General features: G+C 40.8%; 2 protein-coding genes across 2 annotated transcripts; both read right to left on the bottom strand.

The window, feature by feature from the left end:
* Nucleotides 1–192: 192 nt before the first annotated feature.
* PLA2G12A (phospholipase A2 group XIIA) lies at nt 193–5,246 on the bottom strand. The gene is made up of 4 exons (XM_035325039.1): nt 4,845–5,246; nt 4,047–4,123; nt 2,780–2,945; nt 193–1,742 (listed from the first exon to the last, which is right to left on the bottom strand). The coding sequence occupies exons 1-4, from the start codon at nt 5,050–5,052 to the stop codon at nt 1,624–1,626; spliced, it is 570 nt and encodes a 189-aa protein (XP_035180930.1). The 5' UTR covers nt 5,053–5,246; the 3' UTR covers nt 193–1,623.
* A 1,460-nt stretch (nt 5,247–6,706) lies between these two features.
* CFI (complement factor I) lies at nt 6,707–20,223 on the bottom strand. Its single transcript, XM_035324351.1, has 12 exons — nt 20,170–20,223; nt 18,250–18,568; nt 16,901–17,039; nt 16,159–16,337; nt 15,075–15,185; nt 13,639–13,755; nt 12,427–12,465; nt 11,831–11,934; nt 11,069–11,184; nt 10,333–10,607; nt 8,977–9,078; nt 6,707–7,170 (listed from the first exon to the last, which is right to left on the bottom strand). Exons 1-12 carry the CDS (start codon nt 20,221–20,223, stop codon nt 6,953–6,955), a joined length of 1,773 nt encoding a protein of 590 aa, XP_035180242.1. The 3' UTR covers nt 6,707–6,952.
* Nucleotides 20,224–20,867: the final 644 nt, after the last annotated feature.

Here is a 20,867-nt window from a genome sequence, read left to right as displayed (position 1 = left end):
ATATTATTCTGCACTCACTGTGATAATGCATCATAGTTTTAAGCAATGAGGGTAATTCAGAATCATTTCAATTCTATGACAAAATAAATTTCACTGAATTTGGAGGAACCACAAGTTCTTCAAACTCAGTTTTGTAAAACTTGGCAGTAGTATGTCTCTTGCAGCATTACTTAGTAGTCACAAACACAAAACTATGGCCAAAGAACTTCAGCAGGAACTTTATTCTGAGGCACTTATATTGTATCACTTACACTAAGCTCTAGTGAAAAACAAAACAAAAACGCCACAAACAACCGGTAAAGCAAAAACATATAAAAGCACTTCCAGAGAAAAATCACAATCCATGAGTCAGGTAAATTTTAGGCTTTCTACGCAGTCTCTGCTCCCTGTTCACTGATGCAATATCTTGATTTTCAGTTGTCTTGTGGATTTCTAAGGCAAAACAGAGCAGTAGTACAGGATCTAATGCAAAAGTTAACTGGAGATTAGCAACAAAATATCAGGATGGAGGACAAATCCCAAATAATACAGGCATCTGATGATTTCAGCTAGAGACATCACAGAAGTCATCGATGACGGAAATAAAGGCTCAGATGTTTGTCAGCCTCACAGAGGTCATGGGAATACACAACAGAAATACAAGCTCAAATTTCTGCCAGTGTCATGGCAGGCATTTTAAATAAAAAGGTTTGTTGGACATGCTGACCCTATCCGTGGAACCTTCTTCTAGTTTTCAATCAGAACAGACTAAATGAAAGCAAAGGTGAACACAGTAACCAAGTGGTGCCACAAAACAAATACAAATCAACATCTTTGAACAATATATCCTTTCTATGCATATAATACACAATACTTTTTATTTGAAAAATAAACACTTGAATAGTTTTTAAAATTACGTAACATTACAAATACATTCCAGCAATTTCTCATATCAGAAGTATATCCTTAGGTCGCGAACTGTTCATTTTAGCAGTCAAGCCTTAGAAGGATCAACTTATTTGATCTGAAAAGTGCTGTAAAAGTAAGTTTGATAAAGAATCAGGTAGAAATATATAGTGCAGATATATACCCTTGCTTAGGGTTTTTTTTGTTTTGTTTTGTTTTAAAACAAACCCACAGGACAGAATACGTCTGAAAGAACTGAAGGCAGTTGTACCAAAAGCATGAAAGTACTGGCTATGCAAGATTCTATATTAACTCACACAAAACACTCTTTCCTGATAGATCTTATCAGAAGCATCAACTGCTAGGAAACCTAACATTTGACCTACATTAAAAATCACCTGAGAATTCAACTCTTCTGTGCCTCTGATTTCCTCACTGTGCATTTTTGTTTTAATTTAAATTAGCACTGATGTTTTACAATAGCATACCCTCAGTGTACATCCACCAAAGGAATCTAATTTCAGTTTCCATGTTTCTAGTTTAAAGGTAAAGATAACGAAGACTTGATATTTTTTTTTAAAAAACATGAGGAAGAATATCACAGTAACTTTCAAACCAGTATATTCACGTTAGCATTTAATATATTACTTTCTGGAAACTGTAAAGCTTTAGTCAAAGTCTTGCTTCATTTCAGTTGAGTCTTTTACTTCATTCGGAACCGTAAGATGTCCATATCTTTCAGAGATCTGTCTTATCCTCATACCGACACATACAGGCAGCTCTCTGGCTGTCCAGGTATGGTTTACATCCTAAATGTATAACTGCATCAAACAACAGCTGGACAGTTGATTCACAAGCTGCAAACAAAGAGAAGTTAAGTGAGAAGTACTCTAGATGGAATATGAACCTACTAGACATGACTCAGGTAAACTGAGAAGGATTTTAAAAAGCAGACTGCTCTGGGCATAGCAAACAGACTGTCAAACCAAAGACTGAACCAATACGGAGTCATTAACGTTGTGAATGAAGATTTTACTTATGCCAATGAAAATGAAGAAAGTTCATTGAATATGGAATGTTATCAGTGTTAGAAACATCACTTAGTTCTGGCAAGATGAAGTTTTATCCCTCACTTTTTGCATCCTGATTTATGCAAAGGCTGCTACCTTTAACAGCAACTCAACAGAATTTCGTAAATATTCATCAGTTTTGACACAAAGCACTAACATGATGACTTCTCTGCAGTTGTGTGGATCTGAAAAGTTCAAACAGAGGCTTGTTGTAAAAACTGATTGTTCTTGGTGGGACTACTTACTGTAAAAGTGCCATTGTCCAAGTTAAGTGTGGTTATGTCATGCATTGATCAGATGCAGGCCAACAATCAGAAGGAATCCAATCATAGGATTATGGGCTGTTCAGGAAAAACCTAAAATGTATGCACTAAGGGACAGCATTAACTGCTTCCGCTATAACAATATATTATTCTAGTATCTTATTTCATAAAAGGAGACAATTCAGTATTGTCCTACTGTTTACTAGCAATGACATGTAGTAGACATTTAGAACTCAGCCAGCAAAACAGTGAATATTGAGCTACACTACAGCAAATGCAACAATTACAGTTATATGTATGTTTTGATCAGGTTGTATTCCCATCTCGGTACTCCTAAAAGGGAATAATTATTTTTTCCCCATTTTAGCCCTGATCATTTTCCTATGCTGTGTCATTGCTCAGCTGTACGCATGTCTGGGCTGCATGACAGACGGACTGAACAAGGCATCCTTCAGCAATAGCTTTAGCTTAAGAAAATGTGGCATTACTGTGCTGCACAAAGATTCTTTGCCAAACAAGCTCAGTTAAAGTTGGAAAAACAAAGGCATTTTTCAGGCTTACCCTGTACGCTCTCTGATATTCCAAGTGTTTTCTGCACATCTCTGCAAATTTTGGAGAGGCACGACTGAAATTGCTCATCACAGTCATTTTTTTTATTGCCACAAGTATCATAACATCTGTCATGGTGATTGCAGCACTTTGTCATCGAAGGGATCCCAATGTCAAACTGCGAAGAAAATCCCCCCACAGCATTGGTGGTACAATTAAGATTGGAATCTTGAGATATTACATAAGAAAGATACAGTCTATGAATATGACAGAATACAGAAGTTAGAAATTAATAACTAATGCAATCAATCCAGCTGTCATTCAGTTGTCTCTATGGTTTGCTGTTCACCGCTAGTAAGCTGTGCTGGCTTGACCCCGGCCAGCAGCCAAACACTTACACAGCTGCCTGCTTAACCCCTGCCCCCTCACAGGACAGGGGAGAGAATAGGAAATGCAAAGGCAAGATAACACATAGTTCTAGATAAAATTTAATAGGTGACCTAAAGAGGGAAAAGGAAAACACAAAGTAGACTGATGCCTAGCATGTTCCAGAGCAACAGCCACCTTGGCAGCCAACCCCTTCCTCTTGCTCCCTTCTTTTACCACTACGCCAGTTTTACTGCTAAACATGATGCTATACAGTATGGAATATCCCTTCTCTGAGCCCCCGCTGTGTCCCCTCCCAGCTTCCTGCCCAGCCCCAGCCTGCTTGCTAGGCACAGTGGGGAAAAAAAGAGAAAGCTGTAATGCTGTGCACGCATTGCTCAGCAATAGACAGAACCAGTGGTGTGTTACCTATCGACACTGTTTTAGCCCCAAATCCCTAACACAGCATGACGCAGGCTGCTATGAAGGAAGTTAACTCCATCCCCGTCAGACCCAGTACATAACACAACCCATATTTTCTTTGAAGGAAAATGGATTAGCGTTGGTAAAGTGGGAGTCAAAACCTCCACTCCTACAGGGCTACTGTTCAGTTGTTCAGTGCTTTCAAGACTGTGAGAATGAAACATTATTGGTTAAAAGATTAGAAGTTAATCATCATCACTATTTTATCCCTATAATATTTATGATGATGAAAATATTTACATTTTGTTCATTTATAATACTAGTATTTCCACATGTTGTTACCAAAGCACGTGCTGGAGCTGATAGAGGCAGGGATATAGTACATGGGTGATTGCTCATCCTTACAATATGAAAGGAAGAAAACACACACATCGAGGAAAGTCCATGTATGAAAATCCACAGGCACAAAGAAACCCCAAAATGGACTTACCTGAACCCCAAATAGAGGAGATCCACAGCCGTTTGGTGGTGAAGGTTTATACCCGTAGCGAGGAAAGGGCTTTGATCCTGTAAAAGGCCATTTATAATACCTCAAATATATTTTTCCACAGAATTTTAGTACCATCAAAGCTCACCACTGCCATTTGCTGGGCTTGAGACAATTGTATTTTTGGCATAAGCATGTATTCAAGCACCTGAGTATCACGAAGTCTTTCCAAATCACAGCTTAGAAGCACTAAGCACTTTGCCAACAAGGGGGCGATAAGACACCTGAACAAGTATTCACTTTAGTTTCCATGTAAAAAAGAAAAAAAAAAGAAAAAAAAAAAAAAAGGTCTTGAGTCACTACAAACAATGCATGAGAGTCACTACAATCGATGCACGACTTGTGTGCAATACACGAGATTATTTTTAAGAAAAAGAAGGGCTCTTTGAAGTACTAATAAACTTTAAAGTGCTCCATGCTTTGTACAAAGCCAGTATGTTGACGATCCTAAGGGTTAAACGAAAAACACACGGAACGAAACGGATCCAACAACAACCCTCACTACCCGGGCGTTTACACCACCAGAGCCCGCTGAAGCCCCGACCCCCCGCCGGGGAGCAGACCTCGCGTCCCGACCCAATCCGGATCCGAATCCTGATCCGGGAGGCGACCCTTCACCTCCTTTCGCGGCCTCGCAACAACAAGGCGAGGGCACGGCTGCGGCCCGGCGCTTCCAGGCACCGCCAATCAGCCCGGCCCGGGCGGCCATTTCCCTCCTTCTCCCCGCGGCGGCCCCCTCACCGTCGCTGCACTTGTAGTGGCACAGCCCGTCCTCGCCGCCCAGCAGGTCGAGGGCGGCGTTGAGGTACACGTCGATCTTGTGCACCCCGTTGCGAATCGTCTTCAGCGTCAGCCGCCAGTCGGGAGTCCGCGGCGCCTCCTGGCTCGCACCCAGCCAGGCGCAGGCCAGCAGCGGCAGCAGCAGCTGCAGCAGCAAGGCGCCGGCCATGCCCAGGGCCGGCCGCTCGCCTTGAGCCCCCGCCGCCTGCCCGCCGCCATCGGCCCGCCGGGCGCCGCCCCGAGCCCGCCTCCGGGGAGGTGCCGCCAAGCCTGAGGCGACGACCCCAAGGCTGAGGCGACGCCCCAAAACCTGAGGGGACGCCCCAATACCTGAGGGGGCCGCTGGAGGAGTGGGGTGGCGGGGTAGGGGATGGCCGTGCCTCAGTGCTGAGCATGTGGGGTCTGTGGCTACAGAAAAGCGACCAAAATGAGCCCGCTTGCTAAACTTCCCAGTCCATACACATGCCTATCTATATATATTTAAATCCTACATGCTCCTTAGAGGGGGCGAAGTGGAGCCGTAGGGGAGCTGGTTTAGATTTTGTAATGAAATCTTTGTTTTAAGGTGCGTAGGATTGACCCGCGCGTGCTAGCATCAGGATTTCAGGAGAAAAGTTACTGGTGAAAAACAGGCGATGGAGAGAAAACACTCCAGATAGACAGTCAGAGTGGGAAGATAACACAGTAAAATACTGTTTTTTCTTTGCACCCTTCGCATTTAGTATTAATCAGAGTTAACTGAAGAAATAGGTGGAAAAAGTTGACGTCTGCTAAGTCAAACAAAAGAGGGAGCTCTTCCTACACCTGTCCTGAAAAAGAGCTTTTCCCTATGATTACGTCATAAAGACCCTGGTTCAGCAAAGTATTTCCAAGGAAGGAATATGCTTAAATACTTTCCTAAACAGGAAGCTTTATTAGGGGCAGATAAGAGAAGTAATTCATACCCTTAACTTCAGCTATTGGTGATTGACAGGGTCCTTGATAAATTCGTGCTGATTTTTCTACAAGACAGTGGAAGATAAAGAAAAGGCAGGGAAAATGTAAAACTTCTGTCTGAAGCAGACAGCGTTGAATTATTAAAAAACATCACCACCAGCAGCAAAAAATGCAGCAAAACACAAAAAAAGCACCTCCCTCCCCCCTGTCAACAACTTGTGCTATTGATTCAATGGGATAATTCATTGAGAAAGATAAAGTAAAATAGGTATTAAAACTCTTGTAAATTAGAATCCAGTGAAGAATGTTATAAAACTCTTGATCTATATGATGTCGAGTTTGTCATATGCTGGAAATACACATACACAGGCAAAGGACAGTAGGACAGTAAAGACACTTATTTAGTTTATGTTGTCTTGAAATTCCTCTGTTCTTTGTGACTAGCTGTGGTTAAATTAATACAAAAATTGCCCTAAGCTAGATGATCAGACACAGTGTACTAACTAAATTAAAAATTGTCTGAGTTTTTAGCTGAAAGAATTACAACCAGAGCAATCTTTGAGTAACAAACATCACGATCATATGCAATCCTTCCGTTAACAGGGGGTCTGAAGTGTAATTTCTCAGTAAGCCTACAGAATCGACTGCCAAGAAAAGCAGCATCCTGAGGGTTTCTAATGACCTAGACCTTGAGATGATGGAATACCTTTCAAGTTCTGTGCTTGCTGTCCTTTCTGCGATGCTTGCATATTGCTGCTGCAGTCATTTCCCAAACACTGCTCTCACTATGGCTGTCCATTTAAAATAAATAAATAAGCAACAACTGCAGCTGAAATACAACATAAAGTCGGGAGAGAGGAAAAAAGTAATGACAAGAAGACAGACACTTCAAGTTCCCTGCAGTAAGCATGCTTTTATTAGAGAATTTTGCTGTGAAGGCATGTCACCATAGAATTATTTTTCTACAGGCTTCTGCAAAATTGTGGTATTCACAGAGAATTAAGCATTTTTAAAATACATTATTTCAAGATTTGTACTCATAGTTGCTAAGGTACATGGCTGCTGATTGTAAAAAAGGACTAGTGTTCATTATTGCATGGATGATAACATGGAAGTATTGTGTTTCCTGAGCTTCAGATATTATACCGTGAAATGAGACTCCTTGTCACGTGATGGCTAATCCAATCATAATAGCTGGCAATTTTTGTGTAGACTCCGGGGTGACCAGCCTCCCCGCAGTTTTCACCCCAGCTCACAACACCCCAGACATATGCCACGTTTTCTGCATCAAAACAGACCAAGGGTCCTCCTGAATCCCCTTTGCAACTGTCTATCGAGCCATCATAAGTACCTGGAGCAAAAAAGGAAACAAAAGCAAAAGTTCATATACAAGCGAGCACTCAAAGAAATACACAGGAGTTTTTTTAGGTCTGTGTCATTGCCTGACAGGTGTTTGCCTAATGGTCACCAGTACTGGAGGTTCCTAACCTCTTTGGTCTGTTACTTCTTATTTCATTTCACAAAGGGCCCCTCTTTATAATTGTGACTGGCCCAAATGCTCATTTGCTTTGACATCAGTGATATATTTCTTGGTTTACCCTGTGCAATAGAGAAGAATTCAGCCATATCGCGTATTATATCATTAGAAGAAGCTCATAAAAAGTGGAGGAAAGTTGGAACAAAATGGCAAAAAGATTTGTAGGCTGATTCCTATGGAAATGAAGATATCGTTATGTGTATACTGAGGTGTCTGCCGTTGGTGTCCTCTCTACCCAGTAATTCATTGGCCAGTTTCATCTGAGCTACATGGAGAGGTAGAAGCCTCAAAATTAATTGCTGTACAGGCTTTATGGAAAGAGGTGGGCAGGCCAAGGAGAAATGTGAATGGTGGGACGGGAGGGTGCGCAACTGTCTTCAACTGAGTCCTTGCAGTTAGGACGCTTATTGTGGACCTTTTGGAGCAGCAGACAGCAGCCCTGAGACACAGCGTGTAGGCTCAGTGCTCCTTACAAGCTTCAGAGGTCACAAAACTGCTTATTTGCACTTTAGCAAATTTAGTGCTCCTGAAAAAAATGAATTAAGATTGAAGGGTGTGATACTGACAAAAACATTGCCAGCAAGCTAGAATACAATTTATGCTTTGCCCTGTAGACTTAGTTAAAGTGTATTAATTTTTAACATACTCCTCTTTTCTGCTTGGTTGTTTGACCTAGTAGGAGGGAACTCACACTCAGCATGACTCCGTGTTTTTAAAAATGTAACATCTTTTTCGAATCTCTACATTACCAAGAAAGAGCCCTGTGAACATTTTAGAATTTGAATGACTAATCCTATAAAGCTAGATTTTGTTGCCCTTACTCAGTTGAATTAATAACTTGTATAACTTGTATAACTAACACCAGTGGATACCAGTCCTTAATTCCAAAGTTTGTATCCACGTCAGCCTCATGCTGAATTTATAAAAACTAGATATAAAAGCCAAATCATTTGTGATTTTTTTTCTTTGTAAGTAGTTTGTTTAAATATTGCCTTTACTTTCAGAGTTAAACAATAGTTAAAACTATCTGTCCTGTAAGTTGAATGCTCATTGCTCTCTTAGAAGCGTATTTGGCAATACCTTTTGTTATGTGAGAAGCAAAAATGTGTTCTCAAAATGCTTATTTTAGTACTAGGAATGACAACCAGTTTCCTGGCCAGACTAATCTTGGTTTGAAAAGTTTATAGTTTTTTTACTGGGGTGCAGTTTGCTGGTAGCAAATGTCCAAGCAGATAAATGGTCATATCCTAGTCAACAGAACTACGAATGTCCTCCAAGAAAGGCACTTACTTAAAGATGTTCCTGGATCAGAATAAAATAAAGGTAGGAGGAAGTTCAGTGGGCTGCAAAGTGCTTGTGTATTTAGAAAACACAACTCCAACTGCATGCTGAAATTTGCCCACAAGGACCAATACTTGTCATACTGTCATCACAACTGTTTATATATAGCTATGGAGCAGTGGTGCAGATAGGCTACAATGGCTAGCGTTTTGCTAGTGGTGACGCAGTGGCATTTGGTTTATTGTATTTTCCAAGTCTAAAAGATTTCCCAGCCAGTAACAGCAGACCTTGAAAACTGTGGGTTTGATAGTAAAGAAATTATAGTAAGTTCATGCTTGCCTGCACATGCCATTTTCTTAAAAAATCGTCCTGGATACAATTCAGAACAATTCTGAAATAAATTAACATTGCCCCACTTGAGCACATACTGTTTGGTATAACCTAGAAAAGAAAAGAATAACCTTTTCTAAGTTAAAAATGAAAAATGCATGAGACATTTAATATCATAAATTGAAAGTTACATATTTGCTTATGCATTGAATATAATCTTAACTATAATAGACCAGGTATGTTGAACTGCCACTAACACTCACCCTCTACGTAATGCAATACCTTGGCCACATGTATTAAAATAAAAGTGGCATGGTTTAATTGCAGCATTAAATACAGCAGTTTCATTTTGTGGTATTTTTACCCTTTCCCTTTTCTTGTCCTCCTCAATTTTTTTCCATGTTTTCCATATCAAGGTTTCCATACACCCAGAAACCAGTATATTGTTTTCTACGAAATGGAGAAATGCCCCCAATCCTCCTTGTCACCTTTTTTCCCAATTCTACTCTTTTTTTTTAAGAAGAGGGGCCCAGATTTTGACGCTATGGGTAAACAATATATTACAAGGTTAAGGACATTCTCTGTTTTGTTCTCTGTCCATTTGCTCATAATTCCCAGCTCTGTATTTGCTTTATGGACTGCTACTGAGTTTGGACAGGAGAAGCCTCACAAACAGCACGTGGCAGCTCTGACACTGGGCTGAAATCATTCTGTGACATGAGACAAATCTTTGAAAGTGTGACTGCATTGGACTGCTCTGTCCCCATGCAGCCCTCTCAGGGTTGAACTTGTACACGGCTAAGATGTGCTCAGATGTGCCAAGTTTTGTAACTGCTGACTGAGGCTCGCATCCAGGGACGGGGCAGTGGCTGTGACTGTGGGCCATGTGTTCAATGCCATTACCAGCTCTCCACAGCTAAGGTAAATCTGAGATCTGTAATTTCAGCCACCTCTGGATGCCTAGGAGGTACTGAAATGCTCTCATCTCCTTTGAGAAGTGTGTAGGGGAACAGCACAGTTCCAAACAGTTTCCTTGCTATGTGCATGTCCTCCAAATGCTGCCATCTGACTCCTGCCATCCCTCTCCCACATTGACACCAATGTATGTGCTGCCAGGGGGTCAGCCTGCTCAGGGAACTGAATGTTTCTTTTGGTCGGGATAGTTCTCAGAGGTGTTCTCCACAGCAATTTACTTAATAGTTGAGACAACAGAGGAAGCAGTGCAGAACAAAGCGGCAGCCCAAAGCACCACCGATGTTCTCTGTGCTTAGCCTCCTGTAAGCATTTTCAAAATGAAAGCTGACCACACTTTGAAACACTGTGATAAAAGTAATACATTCTAGTAGTAAGCACTAAATCAAATACCTTTCTCAAGTCCCCATCCAGAAACCTTGCATTTATCACCGGTGTTGAACATATACTCTGACCAGGGAATGCAGGCAGGTGTGCTGTATTTCAGAGAGCATTCTCCTTTCCCATGACCTTTCAGCTCCATCAGAGCAATGTCATTTTCATATGTTGCAGCATTATAATTCTCATGGATTATCAGTTGCTTTAGCCTGTAGGTGTCTGTCTCTCTGTCGTACCGTATTGTATCCAACAGTCCAATCCAGACACGGTACAGGTGAACTCGAGTTGCTCTGGAAAAGAAACAATGAAATAAAATGTGTTACCTAGCACAGGCACTGTATGTTTCACTTAGCCATAAATTTTTGTGTTTTATCAAAGTTTCTGTAGAATAAAAATTCATACTGTGTAATATAGTTTCTTTCTGGACTTCATGTCCAGGTTTTTCTGAAGTGTAGCAAACGCAAGGCTGATGACACTTATTGCTGAGTGCTGCAGCTAATACAGAACAAAACCCCTAAAGGCCATCCTCTGTGTTTAGTGCTGTCTCGTTAAACTCATCAGTGCTTTTTCATGTGTCTACTCATAGCCAAAATTCTCTTCCTCTGAATCTCCCCTGTCAGTAATGTGAGTGAGTCTCTGTCTTCAGTTGTTTTATTCAGTAGGCAAACAGGAATTAGCAAACAAGGGCAATAATGTCCAGATTAATCTTTCTACCTTGCAAAGAAATAATTTCCCAGGTTGTTGTTTTTACCTGACACAGTGTGCAGCAGTCAGAACCCAACAGCCACCAATATAAACCCCTCCACAGTACACTGTTGCACCTTCAGTGCCAGTTTCTTTAATTGCCACTTGCCAAGGGAATTCACCCTATTCAAACAACAAAAACCCAAACAACGTGAAATTATAATTGTACTATTTTTCATGCATAAAGGGAAAAACAATCCTTTGTATCACCTCATCTCTTTGACTAAAGCTGACTGTAAATTCAAAATCTGCTGTTGAGAATTTGCTCATAAATTAAGCTCTACCCAATATATAGGGTATAATTAAATAGGATATAGTATAGGATATAAAGGGTGCGTATTCTAAAGTACAGCAGTTTTGCTCAATCTTCTTTGTGCAATGCCTCCCTCCCCCCAGCTTTCTGTCATGAAATTCCTAGTCAGAGGAACAGATGTAGAATCTGATCTGGTACGATCAGGTATTACATTTGTCTGTATTCTGTTTTCTTAGAATTGTCATTTCTAGCTACAGTTTTAAATATTTTGCTGGATCCTGTAATGCTCCTTTTTGCAACCTGGTATTTTACTTTATAAATTGTGCTCCTCTTCACATTCATTCAGTGCAGTGCCAGTTCTGCTGCAAAACATGAAACCAGTGTTGTTGCTGATTTTGTTATTTCTGCATATTTTAACAGAAGGATAATAATACCCATTTAATTTGATACTGAATGAATGCAGATGAGCACATATTGTTAAGGTTTGCTTGTTGTTTTTTTGTTTGTTTGTTTTACCTTGCTTGCAATTTCTCCACCTACGATTCTTTTCCGTCGAGTTAACGTGTGATTAACAACACCACAGTTTATTTGGGGAAGAAATGTCTTTGTCAGTTTTCTTTCTTTAACAAAAAGGAAAAATGTGTCTCAGAATTCAGGCATTCATTCTCTGTTTGGAGACAGGTTTATCTTTATCTTGAAATCACAAGTGCTGTGAGTATGCGAATAGCTAAAGCAGCAAGAAAGCAAAGACCAAAAATTTCAGCATCTGTTTTTGCTTTGAAAATTGCTTATGTCTTAGCATCACATTATTTCTTTTTATTTTCCACTGTTGCTAGTGTTCAGGAAAAAAAATTAAAGCAGTTCCCATAGATTTGCTTGGAGTTTAGCTCTGTCAGCTGCCAAAACCTGCAGATGTGGATCCTTGGCCAGGATAAATTATTATGGCATTCTTGAAATTAGTGGAAAGTGAGGCAAATGGTAAGCCCCTGAGTGTGTACTCCTAAATCATCAAGTCCACATATCTGAGTGTTCTGGATCTGGCCAGCTGGCTGGTAGCTAGAAAGCCACTAATAAGCAGATATGGGGTGTTTTGTGGATGGTTAGTTACTTACCTGCATCCATACTGTAATATTCAACACGCTTTGTTTTGCCTGTGGTGGAATAATAAAATACTAAAAATGTTTGCAAATATTTAAAATTGCTCTGTTACTTAGATATGTGTTTGTGTGCCAAAATCATGGTACACTTTTCAAATGCATAGGTGTGCACCATTTCACATGGACAAAAACATTGTTTAAGCATGGTGCCTACTGTTTCCTTTACTAGGCACTCTTTGGCTGCCACAGCCTGCAAGTGACCTACATCCAGCAGATAGGCGCTTGTTTGTAACTATATGACATTTACTCTTATTTTCTTGCCTAGAGAACCCTTCTGCAAAGAAACCCTGTGAAATGGCCTCCTTTCTTTTTTGATCTCTAAATCAACAGCCCATTCTCCTCCACCAGAAATTCCTCCTCCTGCCCCATCAACTTTTGGGAGCTTTCTGAAGCCCAAAGGAGCATTATATAAAAGGATTTTTTTATTTTTATTTTTTCTTTCTGATTTAGATGCTGCTTCTGTATTCTGTGTACCTCCTTTAATAGAGTAAAGGAGGTTACTCAACACGAGAAGTAAATTAAATGCTTTCCGAATCTGGTTTGTCAGCTTTTATTCAAACAAAATGCCCATTGAATTCAGTTCCTAAATAGGGGCTGAGGATTGGGTCTGTTCTCATGTTACTGACAACAGTGTTTACCTTTCGAGTTCAGTTTACCGATTACCATGTACCAAAAATGTTTACTTTTTGGCTTTAGACTTTGTCTCTTAGCAGAGCAAGGAAAAACATCTAAGTTCAAAACAAAATCTTTTTGATGGTGAGGAGAACAGCACAGAAGAATTATTATATTAGCTGTTCATTACATGTGAGGATGATATTCCTGCCAACTCTGTCTACATTTTCTTCAGAAATACGAGATATCAGTTTGATAGATGGCCAAATAAGCAAAAGACATAATCTGCTTTATATCTCCTAAAATGTCACCTGTTTCTTATTTTCTTTAGTTTTCTGGCCATTCTTTTCTAGAAGGAAGGCAAGGAAAAGTACCTAACCTTCTCTTAGTCTCCTAGTATGTAGAGCATACCATAACATCAGAAAGACTAATTCTCGCATGCATTTTGATTTTGCTAATCTGTTAAATAATTTAATTATATGCATTTTGTAGTCTCTAGGTGTTAACTTAGCATAATGAAAGGAAAAGAAATAAAAACATGTCTCAAATGGAAACCTGAGCAGAAAGCTTGAGCTTCATCCTCTCCTGTGAGGCAGTCAACTTCTTGGTTACAGACATTCCTATTTGGAATACAGATATTTGACCGACAGTGGAAACTGTTGTTTCTGCATTCTGTAATATAAGAGAATTCCAACTTAAAATGTGAACACAATATAATATCCATGTTATGGGGGACTTGACTGTTCATAAATAGATCGTGAAAGCAGGCTCTGTAAGTATAAAATGAAATGAATACTTGGCTCTCCTCATTTTACTATCCTGATGTTTGCTTTAAGACTTAAAAAAAAAAAAGTCTCTCTACAAGTTCAGTACTGTAGTTTTAGACATGGGTATCACTCCTTACCAGTTTCACTGCCATGTGCCTATGCTCAACCTCAGCCAAAGGACCTCCAGTTTTACCAGCATTATGGATCATCTCAGATGAGGAATTTATGATTCTTGGGTCAAATTTCCCTCCAAAATCAGAGTCCAAGTTAGGCTTTTGACTGAATGGTATACATGTAGCACTAGGAATTGAGTCCTGTTTTGAAATTACTGGCTTTAGTAACTTATTTCTTCTAAAATTCTTCTTATTTTTCTAAAATCCATACAGCTGAAACAACTATTTTGGTGAAATGGAATTTGAATAAATGTCCTCTAAATATATGAAGCAACAGGTACTTATTATTATTTCCAAAATTCCTGTCACTATGTTTTCATGATTACCAGATTAAATGTACTGACAACTATAAAACTACAAAATCAAGATTATTTAGGGGTAGTGATGGTATTTGTAACCCGCATTACAGTTTGGCACCTGAAACCCAACTTCTGAATGTATTCTCCTGCATTCAGATTATGCTAGATCTGCTTTGAATAAAAGTTGTTACAGCTAGAATTGCAGGTGCTGAAAGAATGACATGAACATGATGTTCATGAACAAGCTATGCAACAGGAACTGTTCACACACATTCTATAGATAATCTTGTATTAGTAAGAAATTTAAGAAAGATCTTACTTTGGTTTAGAGGTAGCTCATTGGAAACAAACAAACGTTTTTGATTAATTACTATTGATTTTGCCTTACGAAAAATACGTTTCATTCTATTTAACACAGCTCTTCTTTTTTTTTTTTCTTTTTCTTTTTTCTTTCTTTCTTTTTTTTTTTTTTGTATCAACAGCCTTGTAAATAATCTCATTGTATTTCCTCATCCTCAGAGGAAATCCAGATCCTCAGAGATCACCTGCCTGCTTCACTGCTTCAGAAAATAATGTCTTTCTTTTTTTTTTTTTTTTTTTTTTTTTGTATTTTCCAATACAGAATTAGGGTTTGGTTGCCTTAATGTAATGACTTTGCAAAAGATATTTTATTGTTACATCACTGTAAGTATTCTTTGCGTGTGGTTTTCTGCTGAAATGATTTTCAAATAGCTAAGAAAGGAAATTATTACCTTTACAGCACAGTTCATCACTTAGGTCTCCACAGTCATTGATTCCATCACAGGTTTTGTTCAAAGAAATGCACTTGGCATTTGCACAAGTAAACTCATCAGCTGAACATTCTGTGCAGCAGGATAAAAACAAAGTTAGTGTGGAAATGCCTGTAGGTTCACAACTGCCCCAGGAAATACTCAGCTTACACATTTTATTCATTCAATAGTTTGGCCTGTCAACAGTTGGCGTTGTGGGACCCAGTAATGTAAAGAGGAGTCTTTTTTTTTTAACCTTTTCATTGCTTCCTCTTCAAACTTTCAGTGTGACCACTTATTTTCTACCTCCATCTTCCAGTAGCCTGCCAGAAGTGGACTTCATTTCTCGTAGACAGGGATTAAATAAGAGGTTCAACCCCCCTGTAAATGATTTCTGATTAAGGTGATGCATGTTCCCCCTCTCCAAGGAACTCCTCAAGAGTCTCTAAGCTGCTTCTGTGGCACAATTAAAAACTGAGACAAATCATAGCTCTTGGGCTGACTGATGCTTATCAATGCCAAAGTCACACTACAGGGACAGGAAAGGTGTTAGAAGTCAGAACAAAGACTCTATTCCTGTTTGTATCAGTGAGAAACTGAGGGGCCCCAGATGTTCCAGGAAGATACTAGCAGTTCCGTTACAGTCGCACTTGTCTGGCTACATTGCAACTGGCATCCTAATTGATCTCCCTGGTAGACGAAGCTAAGAGGAGGAGGTCATCACCTGTCTCCTGACGAGTTAACCTGTGAGAGGCAAGACTTGCAGGGTATAATATACCTAGGTGCCTTTGGAAAGGATGGGGGAACAACCAGAATCATGGGTGAAATATGTCCACTTTGGGGCATCATCTGCCAACTATTCTAAGAGCAACAGTGAATTATTTTCCAAGTTCATGAACTCAAGACTGCCTCAGTTCTCTTAAATGTTGCAGAAGATTATTTAAAAAGAAAAAGGTTTCATTGCAGGTTTGCAGTGGCTGACAGCTCAACAAAATAGACCATAAATACATATACTTAAAATAACATGAAGAACCTTAAATAAATTTTAAACACCAAACCTACTAACCTCGGAGAATTTTCTGGCACTGGAGTCTAACAAATCCATCACCAGTATTCCTCAGTTTCCTCTTTATAAAACATTCGGCAAGACTTGTCTCTAGGCCCTTGCAAGTTATTCGGAAACAGTGTGACAAATTTAAGGTGTGTTCTGTGATGTTGAAGACAGTATGGTAATATTCAGCACCTCTGTGAAGATAGAAATAATAAGTTCTGTAATTTCACAATGGATTAGCCACTGCTTTTAATGTTTAGAATTTATATAATTTTCCCAATGGCTAAGGAAAAGAAGCAGACTTTCTTTGGAGTGGTGCAAGAGTCAGTATGAGATACTTTGGAAGAAAAGTAAAACAAAGTGCCAGTTTTTGCAAAATGTAGCTTAGCAATGGATCTGTATGGGGCTCTATCTCAGCCACCGGGTGTGGTGATGGATAGAAGAGCCTCCTTACACAGGAACCATCCTGCATGGTGACACCAAAACCAATGGATATTGAGGAAGCTCAGGGCACTGCAAGATTGGCATTATTTTAAAAGTAAGATACTTATGGTTTGAATAGTTGTTATTTGTAATATAATAGAGAAATCTGTGGTTTAGTTTGCACTCTCAGGTGTCAATATAAGGTTTATTGTAGCCAAAACGTTCTTTTTGACTTTTTTTTGCCTTAACAGCTGGCTGTGACTGACTCTTATACAAGCATCACTACTTTCTCAAATCCATTGCAGTTAATGAGAGATAAATTCCCCAAACTTACAATTCAAAGCCAAGGTGCCTGCATGCCACATTTGCTTCATTCATAGTCCACTTACTGCCACATACAAAAAGGTTCTCCATATTCACAGGTTTTACTTGAAGCAAACTTGAATTCTTATACTCCGAGATTTTAAATGTTTCTAAAAAAAATCCAAAAAATCCCAAATAAAATTATATTATGTAGGTGTATTTAGTGGAAAGACCACACAGGAATAAATGAGACATAACGTATCTAGTAGACACCCAAAGTTCATATGGGAAGAACAGTAGGCTGGACTCAGGAGCTTGATTCTTGATTTTTCTGAGGACTGACTTTATGACTTTGAGCCTGTCACTTTTTCAAAATTCACCAGTTTCAGGACAAATGAGGATAATGGTTCGTGCCACATAGGATTATTGGAGCTCTGCTGAGGAAAGGGTGCATCTTAGCCTTTCATCAGAGAACTTCTGATAATCAACCAGCAACACTCCAGGTGAGATGGCCAGATCCTGTTTCTGTTACCTTTGGAGTAAAGCTTGTGCTGCTTGCAGTGGAGCCAAGGCCCACTGCTTCCCCCTGCCTCGACTTATTGCAACTGTATGGGGAGCACAGGAGGAGCACACGGAGTCTCTCCAAGGCTTTTCAGTGGAACATGCAAAGACAAATTTTGCCTCCCCGAGGACAATGGGCTGAGCTGCTGCTTCTGTGGGGAAAGAGAGCTGGATGGTGCTGGAGCTCACCCTCCTGCCAACAGGAGAGGTGGGGCTGGAAGATGGGTAGGAATGGTGACTGCTACTGCTGACATTTGCAGAGCCCTTTTTCTGTGTACTTAGGCAGAGGCTGAGCTGACGAAGTCAGCTCGATGCTGCTTGCCAGCGTACAAATCTGCTGGTTTGCAGGGGAACACCTTTCTGTTCAGATGAAATCTGCAGAGTGAAGACTGAGGTGACCGTGCCTTACTGTCTTCCCAGGTACCCCAGCCCAACTTCAGTGGCGGGACTCTGTTCCTTGGACTCTTGCTCCCCAAAATATACCTTCTCTGCTCATGTGCTTAGCAGGCCCTCTCCCTCCATGCCTCCCACCATGCTCAGCACCCCCATTGGAAACCTTTGAGCTCATTTTCCTTTGTCTATTTCTTCCCTTCCTACCTGATGATTTGAGCAAGCTACCAGCAGCAGTGTAACCTGGGTCTCTCAATCTCTTTAAGAAAATCATCAGGTACTGTCAATTTTCAGGACTTGTCACTTTCTGTTTCATAGTTTTACTAGTGCAAGGAAATGAACAAGTTTTCTGAGCTGTAAAAAAGAATAAAGCATCCACTTGGCCAAAAATGAATGACTGATACATTTTGGAAGAGGAGCTATTAATACCTGTAGACATGCAGTTTCCCTTGTTCAGAAACTTAGCTTCGGGACGTTGGCACTCGTAGCTCTTTAGGTGACAGTACGTGCTGAATTGCTTTCCATTGGTGGAACAAACTGAAGTGCCATTTTTTGGGCACTGGTAGGGAAGCTTACAGAGGCATTTTCCGTCCACACATCGTTCCCATGGGTGACAAAAAACTTTCGCACAGGACTTGTGTGTGTATTTGTTGTTTACGCATTCTTCTATGAGGTAAGCATCCTGCTCAACTGGCACAGCAGGCCCAACCTGTGAAAATGGTTCTTCTGCAGAATGATGTGTTGCGTTCTGCAAGGCACAAAATAAATAAAAAAACAGTGAACAGGACTAGGAATTGCACCAACATTTCTGCAGATGCCCTACTGACCTCAACAAAGCATTTGTTTGTAAACCTTTTCCTATCTTATGAGAAAAGAAATGCTAAATATTTATGGTGTTTATCTCCTTGTCTTGGTGACCTCATCTTTCTCAGTTTTTCTTCCTTTTTAGATTGTTCCGCTGGTGTGACCTTCACTTTCACTGGTCTCCCACAAACTTTATTTTCTTTACTCTTCAGAGATTGGCTGAAGCACCCAACAGATGATAAACATTTTAAGCCAGTGGTTTACAACATTCCACAACAACGGGATTGTAAACAACTTAAAACATAAGGAGACTTAAACACCAGAAAAATAAATTTTAAAAAAGTAGCAACTTGATTTTTTTTTTTTGGAGAACTTTTCATTGGTCCAGTCGGCTTTGAGTTTAACTACCACCTATAAATATTTAGGAACTACTTAGAAGCGAATAAAGAAGTCTAAAATTATTTCTTTCATGGCAAGACTGCTGAAGCAGTAAGTGTAAGTATCTTCAAGAAACGTGAAAAATAAATGCTCCTCCTTATCAGTTCTCTTCCTCTATCTTGCAGAGCAGCGGATTTGTGGTGGGGTTGCTGGTTGTTACTGGACCGCAAGTATGGATCCTGATCCTCCATCTAACTGTCTAGGTGAGCCATTGCTGGCTGCATGCTTTTGCTTACTAAGATCTATGAGTAGGAAGAATGTTGAAACTTGAAAAATGTATGGATGGACTTTGCATAAACATGGGAGAGAAAGCCAGTCATCAAATGGGATTTATCAGCTTTCACTGTGTCCACTGAATCAATAGAGCCGAAGTTTAAAGTTCTCATGAAGAAATCCTGGCCTGAGTAAAGTCAGTGGGGATGTTGCTGGGGCAGAAATTAATCCTCCTCCCACTGCCCACCCCCCTTTAATGACTGTATAATCTTAATAAATTCTTCCTGCTCTCCTCAAGTCAGTAGAATCCAACGCATTCTTGTTGGATTCACATGGCAAACCATGTGCCAGATCCAGCTTGGCACAACTCCCATATTGCACTAGATGTTTCTCCCAAGTCCTGAGTGAACAGCCATCAAAAAGCATTGCTTTTTACCTGGGGGTTCCTCTGAAAGGCTCAGGGTTTGCTGAACACTGAGCCCGCCTGGACTTCACGACAAATTTCTGCTGGAAGAGGTTCCCCAGCACAACCTCAGGCATTACAACATGTGGTGTCGCCACATTAGAAGTTAAAGCTGTGGTCTCATTTCTCAAAAAAGGGGGAGAGGGGAAATTGCTGCACCTTTGTGGGGTCAGCCATGCCTGCAAATTGACTCTGGGATAGGATCACAGTTAAAACCTTTTCCAGAAGCCTGTTCATGTAAACTGCTGGCAGAATCAATATGTGAAATAGCAAGACTCAGATATGCAAACCAGGCTGGAAAAAAATGTATGAAATACAAAAACTGTGAAACTTTTCAAAATATCAGCCGGCTTTGTTTTCATAGTAATGACCTTCTAACTGCTTTATGAGTATCATTTAATTAACCTAATGATCCCCCAACAAATCCTTACCTCTGCTCCACAAACCCAAAGGAGGCACAAGCAAACCACGAAAACCACCCTCATGGCCAAGTTTTCTCCCTCTCCGCAGAGGAGCCCTGCGGCCGGGGTCCTCCTGCTCGCCCCTTGGCAGATCTGTGTCTAATTTTTAACCACCAGCCCAATTTCTTTTTTAAAGCGGGCGTGAAAACGGCGCAGGGGAAGCCTTAACCATTAACCCACGGACCTGCCCTGCCCACGCGGCTCAGTTTAACTCGTTTTGGCATAGACGCAAGATAAGAAAACACAAAAAGCAGAAGATAAGAGAATGTAAACGTTAGGTGGGAGATAAAGTCAGGAAAACCCCGGGCAATGCATCCCCGCCCCCTTTCGCGACGCTGCCGCACGGCCCTCGCTCTCCTTTGCGGCAGGCGGAGCGCTTGGCGGGCCGCCCTGACAACGCCAGCGGCAGCGCCCGCGTGTGCAGGGGTAGGCGCGCGTGGGGCTCGCCTTTACGGCCGTTAAAGCCGTTTGGGGCGTTGGGGAGCGGCAAAACCGCCTCTGAGCCAGGACGGGAGACGGCCCTGAGGGAGGCTGGGCCCGGTGGAGGGGCCGGGGAAGGGACTGGGGGTGTCCGCTGCCCCCCGTGTCTGTCCCGCGTTTTTTTAGCCAGGGTAGAAGCAGCTAACCATTACAGGGGACCGCCGGTGGCCTTCGTTCGTACCCTAACC

This window comes from Oxyura jamaicensis, chromosome 4, assembly GCF_011077185.1.
Source record: "Oxyura jamaicensis isolate SHBP4307 breed ruddy duck chromosome 4, BPBGC_Ojam_1.0, whole genome shotgun sequence".
NCBI lineage: Eukaryota > Metazoa > Chordata > Aves > Anseriformes > Anatidae > Oxyura > Oxyura jamaicensis.
This window is presented reverse-complemented; position numbering and strand designations above follow the sequence as displayed.